The 13,022-nt window shown below is 38.1% G+C and overlaps 1 protein-coding gene across 4 annotated transcripts in view; it reads right to left on the bottom strand.

Annotated features, from left to right (window-relative positions):
* PPP1R9A (protein phosphatase 1 regulatory subunit 9A) overlaps positions 1–13,022 on the bottom strand; it is a 138,058-nt gene that overhangs the window by 7,469 nt on the left and 117,567 nt on the right. For 2 of the 4 annotated variants that reach the window (XM_061468506.1, XM_061468507.1), the window contains exons 12-17: positions 12,435–12,592; positions 11,579–11,879; positions 7,257–7,344; positions 7,079–7,156; positions 3,767–3,965; positions 1,099–1,218 (exon numbers count right to left, since the gene is read on the bottom strand). In XM_061468506.1, the coding sequence (XP_061324490.1) occupies positions 1,099–1,218; positions 3,767–3,965; positions 7,079–7,156; positions 7,257–7,344; positions 11,579–11,879; positions 12,435–12,592 (944 nt within the window). The remainder of the gene's footprint in view (positions 1–1,098; positions 1,219–3,766; positions 3,966–7,078; positions 7,157–7,256; positions 7,345–11,578; positions 11,880–12,434; positions 12,593–13,022) is intronic. The other 2 variants (XM_061468508.1, XM_061468509.1) reach the window with 1 other exon arrangement.

The following is a 13,022-nucleotide window of genomic DNA, read 5'->3' as shown; positions in this document are numbered from 1 at the left end:
TAACACTAAATAAAGTCTAAAAGACAACTTCGTAGTTTTCAGCTATTCATAGAATACAGAATTCATAGAATTCACTCTATATAGGAGTGTCTACATTCTCCTATGATTGTTATAAATTTTGCCCCTTTACTACCTGCAGGAAGTAACCTCTGAAGAATGGTTGGGTTTATAGACTTGCATGTTGTCAAACGGTGTTGCATGGAGCAGCTCTCATTCTTTAAACCCATGCAAAACATGTAGGCACTAATAGAACAAACCTATCTATCATACAAAAAAAAAACATATGCACTTCAAGTTCCTCCTCTCTAGTAAAAAACCCTGACTGCAACCTCACATGAAAATGTAAAGCTCTTAAGGAGTACAAGGAGAAAGACACAGGTTTCCTGAGTCCAAAGGACATGTCAACTACTGTCAAATTGTGCAACTTCACCAACAACCAAGCTACAAAACTAGTATCTTAAGAAAAATATTTTCAGTATATTATATTCAGCTCAATTATGTCACCAATTTCCAGGGTTTGGAATGCTTTTTCACATTAGCATTGTTTGAAAAAACTCTGGTTTGAAGTAACTGAAGTCAAATCCACTGTGCAAAGCAAGCACGAAGAATGCAAAGTGGATTAACACATATACATTCTAACCAATGTACATACATTCAGGTACAGTAACACACATGTTATTTTAATGTATCAGGGTAAAAATTAGCCTAGGTGAAAGTGCCTGACATCTCAACTATATTTACCAAACTATACTGTATGTTTATTATCTCAAAACTGTCTCAACTATATCTAGTGTACGTTTATATCTATCTGTGGGTCCACATGTACATACTTTGAATGTAGGGAAAACATACTGAAATGTGTGAGGATATAGCATCTCTTAGGAAACAAACACATTCTACTTTCCTACAGTAATATCATAGGACCTTTATTTCAAATCATAATTATACGAACAAGAAAAATAATAATCTAGAAACCAACATTAATTTTCTTCTCCCTTCTATTGCCTAGAAAATATTCCTTTATTATTTGAGTAATTAGGAAGCAAAATGCTAGTGGAAAGGAAACAACTATTTCACACCTTAATTTCATTAGCATACCTCATCTGATGACAGTGCTAAGGAGTGTGAGAAACCTGGGGGTTTAGGTTCTGCTCCTAAACCACTCAAATCAGCTGAACTTGTGCTGCTGGGACTGAAGTCATCGTTGAATGTGAAATTCTGTGGAGAAAAACATAAATGAGTTTGAATGAATGAACAGTCTCATATGCATATCTAAAAGGGAAATTTGCTTTCTGCCTTCCAGGTTGGCATAGCTCAGGAGGGATTTCATTTACCAGACCAGTTATAATACACATGAGGAAGCCTAATCTTTAGTATTGTTAATATTTATAGAATACACTGTACTTTTACCACTGTATACTTCAAGACATTGCCAGTTTAATGAGTCAATGAATAGCAAAGGAGTCTGAAAGCAATTTCCAGACTCCCTCTTTAAGATGCTGGCTCTCATCCTGGAACTGAATTACTGCTTCCGCAGGTTAATCACTAACATTTTACTGTCCTCCAAATATTTAGGACAAGTGTAGCACAGGCAGTAGCACAAAGAATAGGACAGAGGATTAATTAGCTGAGAGAAGTGAAAACTGCTACTGAGAGAACAAAGAGAATATCCTGTGAATCCATTTCTGAGTCCAAATAACCACCTAGAAAAGTGAAAGGAACCTCCCTCTTTGCCTATTCCTTTAGAAAAACTGAAATTGAAAGTATAAGAGATCTTTGGACATTGAGTGTTATTTACTGAACTAACAGCCATAAAACAAACATCACACCTTACAGCAAAGAACAGCAAAATAATGTATGTATTTTCTAGCAATGCAGCAAAATTACCATCAGAAGAAGACAAAAATTAACAAGTATTTCATATTAGAGTGAGAACCATAAAGAAACCCAAATCTCTGTATCTAAAAAAATAATGACACCATTCTTTTTAACTTGAACACACACTTTATGACAGAGAGACCTCTAATGTCCACTCTAGTCTAACAGCTAAATGAATAAAAAATTCAATTCACCTTTGATATTCAATTTCAACAAAAAAAGGATCCAAACATCAAAACCAAAAACAACACTAAAAATATTATCTTTCTATCCCCCCCAAGATACTTCCTGAAAACCAGAAGTCTTTTAAAAATATCAAGTGCTGGTCCTTATAATGTTGATGGAAATCCAACCAAATACTGGTACCATGCTGTGCTTTAAAAATCTGAATGGCAGTAGAGGAACTGTTAATTTAAGAGCCTGCAAACTTTACAGAGAACATCAAAATATTTTTGTAATCAGTTTTCTCACACCTACATTGAGAATTCCTGTTCTGTTTTTCTGAACTCTTTATAGAGGAGAAGAAAATCAGAGCGGCTTCCTTAATATGCAAACTTTTAGCCCCCACAGTGTTCTTAGGCCAGGAGTTCACCAGCTCTACCTCCTGTTGTGTGAAGAACATCTTTTTCTAAGTACTTCGATTTTTCTTTCACCTCTATTTTGTGCAAGCTTCAGCTTTATGATGAATTTAAGTCTTTAAAATTTAATTTTCTATATGATAGCAGGACAATCCCCACAAAACCACCCAACCTAATAGTAGCAGTAAAAGGAGGTGTTTTTCCCCATTTGAAAATTGGTGAAATTTGAAAGTTACTTTTATGCAATACTTGTTTAAAGGCACAAATAGGATTTACATGTCTAATCCTCATCTTTCTTTTTCAAAAGAAACTGGGTAACTGATTAGTTTCTCCTTAAACTTCAGAGATTTCACCTGTGGCCTTCTGTATCAGTCTGACTTGGACTGGTCAGCCCTGTGTTGCTCTCCCCACCAGATAACGTAAGCACAACTATGACCTTGCGCACCTTGGTGGACAGCAGAAGTTAAGGTATCAACAGCTTCTAGTATCATAAGAGTAAGAAATGCCTGTGCAAATTACTATTATGTACATGCATGTATTGGCAGAAGACAGAGAAATTAGTTTTCTGATTCATATTCCTCTACATAAAGTTGAGAACCACATCTGTTTCTTTTTACCAGACCAATATAAAAAGTCAACTCCTGCAAGTTATAAGAAGATAAAGGCAGGGAAGTATTTTCCAGAAGTGAAAATAAACATGAAAAAGCTAAGGATATTACTAGAACTAAGGGTTATTTGAGTTATCATGCTGAAACATTCATGCACATAGAAAGGAATCACACAGATGTATTAAATTGCGATAGTTCATGTTTACAGTTCAAGCATCTTCATATAGAGAATTAAACCCAACATCCAGCATGCATGACAAACAGATTACATTACTGGGGGAAAAAAGGCAGATGACTGACGGCATAGAGCATTTCTTCACTTGCAAACATCTCATTTGAACATGGGTAGGTACTCCCACAATCAGTCCTGAAGAATGCAGAAAATACCCGTAACTGAATACACAAATCTAGCATTTGTTCAGTGGATCCAAATGCTAATTTCCACTGGCACCACTTGCTTTCGTTACGGTACAGCACACCACAGTTAGTTTACTGAATTAATGTACATTAAGACAGAGTAAAAAGGTAGAATGGGGAATGGTACAATGACAGAGATGTTCTGTTTGGATGCGCTTTTACCGTACAATGAACATCATGCTCTGTTTATTGTAGTAGTCACATATTGGCTTGTTCTTTTTCCAGGAACATGAAGCCAATTATGCCACTCAACACAGTGGGAATAAGGTAGTTTTTATTTTCTACCTTTGACCCTTTTTTAGCTGGACTTATATTTTCAGAAGAAGGCTCAGTTGAGCTGGCGGATGATGGCAGGTTGCTAGAAGAATGGGATCCCTTGCCACTCTCTCCATACCATGTGAATGGTACACAGTGTGGGAGAGAGGAGGATCGATCTGCTACAGATCTAGTGTTTGCTGATTTCTGCAGCATCTCTCTGATGGTCCTGTTTAAGAGAAAGGAGCAGGAATATGTGTTAGATTATAAAATAAAATAAAACAAAATGCTAGAAGCAGTTAATTGTGAAAAGGGTGACATTCCTAGTAACTGTGACTAAAGAACTGAGTGGCACACGGCTGGTAGAGGGATGCCTGAAATCCCTCTTTTAGCAGAAGAAAAATGTGGGTTCTTTTGATTCCGTTTTTTAACTTAAGCTCTCTTAGACAGCATGCACACAGCAAATGGAGACCAACACCAGCTGAAAATGCCTGTACTCCCACTGCTCAGATGTGAACCGGCTCCACTCAAAAAGCCACATGTTATGTTGGTACTTTTCTGAGCCCCAGCGGTAAATCAGCATGATTAGATGAGACTCAGCACTGACCCAAGCGGGCTCTGGCTCCCAGAGAATGTCTGGCTTGGATTTTGAGCACAGGCAGAATGAATCAGGTGCTTCTCTATCCATCTATGGGGATGTGCCTTTGTTACAATAGCTAAATACTGATAAAAATACTATTATCTTGAATTTATAGTTATTAAATATTAAAAATATTAATACAGAAAAAATTAAAGAAACACCTTTGTGATATTATCAGTTCCTCTGCAGTAACAAGGATTGCAGTGGATAATGTGATCAAGGCAAAGGTAACAGTTATAAAATAAAATAAATGCCAAAATTATTCACTACATATATGTCAACAGTACAGTATGTAAATTAAAAATAACTATGCAAAATATCTGCCTCAAAGAACTTCTGCATATGTCATATTCTCCTTCTTTTATTTATATTAACATATCTATTACTGTTTCACAGCATTGTACTTCTACTGCTCTTATCAGCCACCAGTAAACTGCAAGTATGTAAATCTCCCCTCAACTTCTACCTTCTGGAAGCTTCTAAATCATTATTATCACAATCACTAGACCTCTTTATATTGTGATGCCTCTTTTTTGAATGGATGAAACTGAGGCTGTCAAAGGGCCCTCACCCATGGAAGCATAAGGATTCTTCCTCCCTTTCAGCTACATAAGGAAAGGTAGATGCATCTGACCCAGTCCCGTACTCCTTCCTCATCCGCTAATCTTGCTTAAAAGTAGAAAGAAAAAACAAATGATGTTGCCCAAATCACCTAGCTTCAGACAGGGGAATATATGTTTCTTACTTGAATGGGGAATTTTCTATATATGCAACATCAGTGTTAGTCTTAGGAAGTAACTGAGGATTTTATTCACAGATCGTGAGTGCTACTTTTTGGCAATGGCAAAATAACACATGCAACATCCATCTGACAGTGTGATTAATTCTACCTCAATCAGTCACTGTAATGGACATAATTATAACAGGATGCTGTCTTTTGATCATCACTATCCTTCTTTCAAAGAGCTCGTACAGCACTGGACTGTAAAGAAAACATCCTCACATTTCTTCTGAGGCAAATTCTGTGGAGTTACTAACAAAGGAAGTGACAACGGGTGTTTAAAAAGCTGTACTGAAATAATAACATTCCAGTTTACAGAGGCACAGTGAGAATTACAAATGCTTATGAATTTTGACTTTGAAAACAGTATTAAAGTTTGCTTTTAGTGACTGTATCCAAATACAGAAATATTAACAAACAATATAAATTACTGGTTTATTAAATGGTCTACTAAGCAACTGACCTCTACACTGAGATCTGCTTTCTCTAAGTAATATACCTATGCAGTCTCACAAACGTCTATTACACGCTATATTGCTACAAGGAATATAATCAAGTTCAAGTATACAAACACGTATACATTCCTTTTCCCCACCCTGTAGCTTAGTATTTAAATGCTGCATGATATGTAATACCCTGCTAAGGGCACTAGCTGCCTTACAGCTACACAGCAGGGGAGAGAATTTGCTTTAACAAATCTCTCCCTATCACTAGGGACATCCAGCAGCAAACATTAGTAACTCCAGGTCACGCTGCAAGCAGACACACCAGTGGAACCAAATGGAACAGGTTTTCTGACACGAGCACAGAGGCAATGACTGCTGACTAAGATCACTGAAGGTCCTGCCAGATATTTGCAGGATACAAATGTACAGATGTATGCTGAGGCAGAACATGGCACTTCAGTAGTGTGCCTGAGGGACTAAATTGGAAGTTTAAGGCTTCTTTGCTTTTCTGATTTTCCGGAGCTATGCAATGTACTTGTCACTGTGTCTCCATATATGAGACTGTCAGCAAAACTCTACAAATTGCTACATACTGGCTTTCTAGCACAATGATTTCCTGAGTAGCATTCAGAGTTTGCTTTCTTCTGATAGCTCTTTTATCACTAGGTGTTATTTTGATTGTTTTATGTGCAAACTGTTTCTGAGTTGCTCTGTTCTTTCTAGACTTTCAGAATGTATTAAGTTAGTGCTCCTGACACTAACTTGTATTTCATACCTGGAACCAGCTATCAACCCTGTAGCTATGATCTTGTTAAATTCACCAGTATGTGAGGAGAGTAAAAATTTACATTAGCTTTTGCAGAGAAGAGTGCTTCCTGCCAGTATGAACATTCATTTATTCAGAGTCCAGTTGCTGGTGATGTGGTCTCATCAGATTTCACAAGGTATTAAAAATTCCTTTCCTGAGAGCTGGTGATGTGACAAATGCATTCAGCATTTTTTCCTATCTATTTTCACTTCATGATGTTCACTTCCAGAACCAAGCCCTCCTGAAAGCATGCCTGATGTGGGTGCTGTGAAGCTGCGGTGAACAGCTGCTGCCCAACCTTGCTCTGGGGGCTTTTAGAAAAAATATGTGGATTTGTGTCAACATTTCTGGTTCATGGGTATTATTAACTGAATGTTTGTGCATCTTGTGGGTCAGCTCCAATAACCTATTTCTGCAAATCCCATTAGCGAATGCAACAGCAGTAGCGACGCCACGATATTATAATCCTCCAAGTATTTTTAGATTAAATGTTAGCCTTTTGTTAGTTAAGAAATATGGGTTTGTAAGCTCAGAAGGTCATCACGAAGCTTAACACTTATTTATATGAAGTCAGTGGGACTGTTAGTGTTCCCATCTGCTAGGATGATTAGGTTTTTTCAGTGTTACTGGCATATCATTTCATGCATCCTCAGTGTTTTACCCATACCTACTGCAGTAGGTCACCCTAATAGCTTCTTTCTCTTTCCGCTTCTTGCCCTTGTTTGAACTCCTTCTCAAGGGAGCCCTACAACAATATTAGAAGACATCAGGAAACTTCTTTGAAATTTTACTTTCAACCCTTTTAATGAAAAAAAAAGAAACATTTGAAATAAAAAGATGCTTACCCAAGATCTGCAAGTTTTCGCTTTAGTTTCTCTGTATGCCCTAGAATAGGGCTAGTTGTTCTTGCTGCCTGAGCACATGTGGCACCATCTAGGATACATTTGTACACGGAAGAATGTACATTATTATTTTTAATTGCTACTGATAGCTATTCCATTTTTCATCCAGAACAGTTGTGTATTTTTTCATAATTAGATATGCATACATGTACACAGATGTGTGGGTACGATTTAATTAGGTGAATTATTCTCATGTTTAAGAAGATAGTGTGAAGTGGAATAAAAATAAATATTTTCAGAATTTGAAAATGCACACAAAGAAATCTTATTTTCATTGAAGAAAATGAAAAGTTAATTTTGGTTGAGTTTGAATGAATATGTAGGAAGTCAAACAATATAAAAGATGTACAGGCAAATATTACAGTGAATCCATTCTGAAACTCAGCTGTAGCCACTTAAGTTTCCTTTTATAGAATTCATTTGGTATGTATGATTTACTTCCAAAATGACTCCTGAAACCCTTTCTTGAACTTTGGAGCCAAGAGTACCTTTTAGGATGGACACGTTAGGTAACAGTTATCTGTTTAGCTTGAACATCTTTGTTAAAATAAACATCTAACTTGAAATTCAACCATTCTGAATTACAAAAGCATTAAAAGTAGATTAGTTAATAAATTTGCCCTGAGATATCTAGCAATTTTTGATCTCTTTTGCAAACACTTAACAGCCTAAAGAGGAAACAGCCTGCAGTACCTATAAAGTCAAAACAATGAATCTGAGTCTGCAAAACATCCTGTGAAATCTATATGGCAGCAAAAAGAAAACACAGCAGCTGAAAAATTCAGACACAGTTTCTGTGATTCTTAAACACTGAGTGTCCCCAGATACTCTAGAGGAAGCAAATGAAGGTCAGTCACTCATGTCACTTGCAGTTTGGTGACTTTTACAATGTGACCTCAGATGTACAGTGACTTTGAACTGAAAGCACTGCTGGGTTTGTGGATTTATCCTACTGTAGCTGACGTAAATTGAGCCTTCAGAATTAACCCAAAATCCTGGAGCACTATCGCATAGTCAACTATGTGTACAGAACTTCGTATGTTGCTTTGTGAATAATATTTGGCCAAGTTTTCATTCAAGTAAAAAATTCGATGTGCAACTGCTTCATACATCCCAGGACAAGCAGGAAAATAAGGCTATACCCACACTCTAAAAGCCACACTGTTTCTACCAACTCCTTATATTAAAAAAAAAAAAACATTTAAGAACAACTGACAAGTAACCTCATGCCAAAAGAGAGAACAAAAAAAAGGGTAATATGAAGAGTGACAAAAGCAAGGCAAAGTCTCCAGAGAAGAAACCCATTCCCCAGGAAGGCTGAGGAACTCACTTTGCATCAGCCCTGCACTTTGCTTAATGTTTATTTTCACACTAACTATTCACAGGGAAGTGGGGCTTGGGGGTCAGGAGGCAGTGGGCTTTTTTGAGAAACTTCTTAAGGACAGTAAATGAAACTCCAAGGTCTGCTGCTTTTGTGGTGGGCAAATAATGAAAGCATTTAGTAGCTGGAGGTTTTGCTGCTGTAGTAGAAGAAACAGTCTGGAAAGCTCAGAAGGGACACGTACTGCTACCTGGTATGGCAAATTTCTATTTGGGCTCTTGTATCACTCTGCTCCCAGTCATACACAGCTTGGCCCAGCTGGGTCCTTTGAATAATGACAATTTGCTAGGGAAAACATTCATGCTGGCTATGGGATATAGTGGAAGATGGATAGGCTGGGTCCCAAAATCAGCTTCAGTGGCAGAATAGATTTGAATCTACAGGGTCTTGCACACAGAATCATAGAATGGTTTGCGTTGGAAGGGACCTTAAAAATCATCTAGTCCCAACCTCCCAGACATGGGCACACATTCCACTAGACCAGGTTGTTCAAAGCCACATCCAACTTGGTCTTGAACACTGCCAGGGATGGGACAGCCACAGCTTCTCTGGGCAACCTGTGTCAGCATCTCACCACCTTTACAGTAAAGAATTTCTTCCTAATGTTTAACCTAAATCTACCCTCCTTCTGTTTAAAGCCATTCCCCCTAGTTCTATTTCTACATGCCCTTGTAAAAAGTCCCTCTCCAGATTTCTGTGCCCACCCTGGATGGGCACATCTTCCCTGATTCCTTCTAGTTCTTCCAAGAAGGTGAGGGAGAGTCAATTCCTCACAACAAATGATGAAGAAGCTGTTTAATACATCGCTTTCAGGCTCACAGAGCTGCTGTAAGCAATCTGTGGCTCATGGATGCGAAAGGAGACTAGACATAACTTTCTACCCCAGTGTCACAAGAGTTGCAGTCAGCCTCAGATCAGCACAGCATTGCCCATAGGGGTCACCTCAGCTGCCTTGACAAAGGTGCTGCTGCACCAAAGAGGCAGAACTGAAGAAAATAATTACACACATACATGAAAAAGTTGTGCTTAAAAGACAAATAAGCAAAATTCCTCATCATTTTGGAATGAAACTTATCACATGCCACTTCAGCTCTTCCTACAACACTGCAGGATTTCATAAGAAAAATACAACAGAGAAGTGTGAGCTCGCTAACACTCACTTTTGCTAATGAGAGATTAATCAGTGGACACACACATGTCCACAGATATTCTCTCTTTCCATGTCAAAAAAATCCCTTCCTGAACACGCAGAACAAACACAATAGCCCTTTTTATTTTCTGACCTGTTATGAGATTGACAGCCAAATTAATAATCAATTAAAACCGCATCGCTACAACACTTGTTGCCACACAACTGCTTGTAGGATATTTCTTTTTGTAGGGCATACTGAATGCAAATTTTCCTTTAGAAACTAAATTGGTCTGGTTAATTTTCATGTACTCATCAGAATCTGATACACCCAAAAGCACTGGCTGTTTACTTAACAGTCACAGTGGGGAAAGCATGAAGTGATATTTAGACAGAGATTATTTTTCAAACCTAAAATGGAAAGAGTTATACAGTGGGTGGACTATAATACGCTATTCCTTACACTACAAGGCTGGGCTCCACTAAATTGTTATCAAGATATTTTTCATACACCAGTTGGAAATGGAGGATTTACAACTCCACTGATAAACCAATCATACACTCAAGTTGACGTTTGGAAAGTCACATTCTTATGTTCACACCCTTATTTTTACTTGCAAAACTCAAATACTGACTTTAACTTTGATTCATTAAGAATTATACAGTTGAGTACAGTTAGAGTAGCAATTTCAGAAACCATGGACTAGCCTGTATTAACCTACCCCAAATTCAAAAAACTTGATTAATCTGTACTTTAAGAATCTGTGTGAAAGCCATGTATGAAGGTGAAGAAAAAAAAGTTGTAAATCAATGGCAAGTCTTTTCAGACACACAGACAAACAAAAATCCTCAATAAATTGTTCTTTTCAGTTAATTTAAGTAAGGCAAAGTCTGTTATGAACCTATCCAGAGGTATTCCCACAGTCCTCACTCATAAACAATTTTTATCACATATTTTAACGTATGTGACAGTTTGAGAATACAAGGTGCATAGCTAAGAATGCTGAAGCTGTGTAAAACGCTATTTTTCACTTCAGAAGGCATCTGAAAAGGAGGGCTCAGTATTCTGTGCTGTATCTTATTGTTAATGCCTCTAATAAACAGTGTCTGAGACGTGCACCTGAGCTGGCTACGATTGCATGATGTTTTATGCATCTTAAGCTGAATTAAATAAATAACAATGCGGCCAAGCTCCCCCAACAAATTACTTCGTATTTTTTTCTGTGAACAAAAAGTCTCCAGACATTAACCTCTTGTTTGATCTCAGACTACGCTGCCTCTCAGCAATTAAGAGCCACAATCTGTTATTCTTGCTTTACACTCCTTTCCCCACCCTTCAAAAAAATCACCTAGTAGTGCCAAAATCACGTAATTCGAGCTAAGTACACTGTGTTAAGCATGTTTATAATACAGAAAGGTTCCAAGGTCCAATAATTGTGTTGGTTTGGGTTATTTTTTAAATGAAATATGAGATTTTCTTAAAGGCAACTTCCCCCTAGCTTTTTCAGCAATTTCTAACAAAGACAAAACAAAACAAAACAAAAGAGGAAGGAAGCAGTTCCCGATCCCATTTTAAACTTTGTTCTCTTCTTTTACCATCATACAAGGTCATTTGTAATTTTCTGACCTCCAGATAGGCAACAGAAGTTACAAGATGATGGCCCTCTATTTGCTAAGGTCCTACCACACAACAAAAGTTCATAAAGTAGATTGGAGCAAAATGATGCATCAATTTATTGTAAAAAACAGTAATACCTTTTTCCTGCATAATATTCCTGCCAGGTGGGTGATGCAAAGGAGATGCTTCAGAGCTGTGCCCAGATATTGAAGGAGAGGAAAGTGGAGTGTCCCCCCGAGCATGTGGGGAAAGAGCACCTCCTTTGTGGTGCTGTCCTTCTTCTTGGTTTTCAGTTAGGTTGTCAAGTGAGATTGTTGCACTGCTAGCCACGGGGGAGAGGGAGGAAGCACCAGAATCTGATGCTGGTGAGGATGCTCTCATACATAAGGGCAGTGGTGATTTTGAAATGTGCATGGGACTACTGTAACTGTTTGATGGCTGTTGGTATAAGAGATTATAAAGCAGGTTATACCATTTAGCAACCAATCAGAGCAAGGTTTACTTTGAACATGCAATTATTTTATTCATTATTTAGCCTTCTATTTGTACGAAACGCTTTAGCAATTCATGTTGTTACCTTTCGATACCACACACTGTTGTTTATTGGTATTTGCTTTCAGACAGAAGTCAGAATAGGACAAAACAGCAAGCAAAGTGTTAACAAATTAACAAGTAGAGAAATGCAAGATTCAAGTTCCTTTCACCTCCTCCATACATGAAAAGACTCACTCTGTATTATAAAGCACACATGAATCAGAAAGCCCAGGATTCCTGTTGAAGAAACCAACACAACAAAACCCAAAAACCAGGTGTGCTAACTCAAAGGAGACCAGACTCACACATCACTCAAGGACATTCAGACCGTACTGGCCACAGAGGAATTAAATATTGCCTGTGCTACAATGAAAGGACAAAGACAGAGGATGAAATGACTTACAGGGGCAATCTAGCACTCCATAGGAAGCCTGAAAGAGCAGGTAGAGTCCTTCTCACCTTTCGTTCAAGGCTGTCCTCTCCATCAGTTGAACTGATGCTATCATACAGCCTCGTTCTAGAAGGCCTCTGCCGCTTGTTCTTCACTGAAAGCTGAGCTCGAGTCTTCAGAGCTTTGGAGTCCAGTCTCTCCGTTTCTGGCACTGCTTCATTGAAATCTGTATGGAAACAAGATTTGAAGCTATTTAACAGAAGAGTCTTTGACAACTTTTTTCCTAATGCAGGACCAACAGCAAATATTTAAAAATTCAAGAAATGATTCCCACTGTTATATGAAGGACCACACAAAACCAGCTGTGCTAGCCCAGAAAGCAGGTCCACTTGGATTCCCACAGACGAACTCGCATGTGCGTGGCCTGCAGTTCTCCTCTATAAAGCAAAGGAAGCCTCATCTTACTGCTCTTTGATGGACATTTCCCAGTATGTGGATGAAGATACCAATTTAAACTCAGGGGACTAATTCATTTATCCCCAATCCTGCCCTTTTAAGCCACGTGAGGTGGAGGGACTGGATGGCCATTTTTCTCCACAGATGCCCTACAGAGAATTTTCCTTATTACTTCACCAGTTTTGTTGCTATTCCTCAAA

Source organism: Pezoporus flaviventris, unplaced genomic scaffold (assembly GCF_033815535.1).
Source record: "Pezoporus flaviventris isolate CSIRO_AGI_PZ_B2104156 unplaced genomic scaffold, CSIRO_AGI_Pfla_v1 ptg000047l, whole genome shotgun sequence".
NCBI classification, from domain to species: Eukaryota; Metazoa; Chordata; class Aves; order Psittaciformes; family Psittacidae; genus Pezoporus; species Pezoporus flaviventris.
This window is presented reverse-complemented; position numbering and strand designations above follow the sequence as displayed.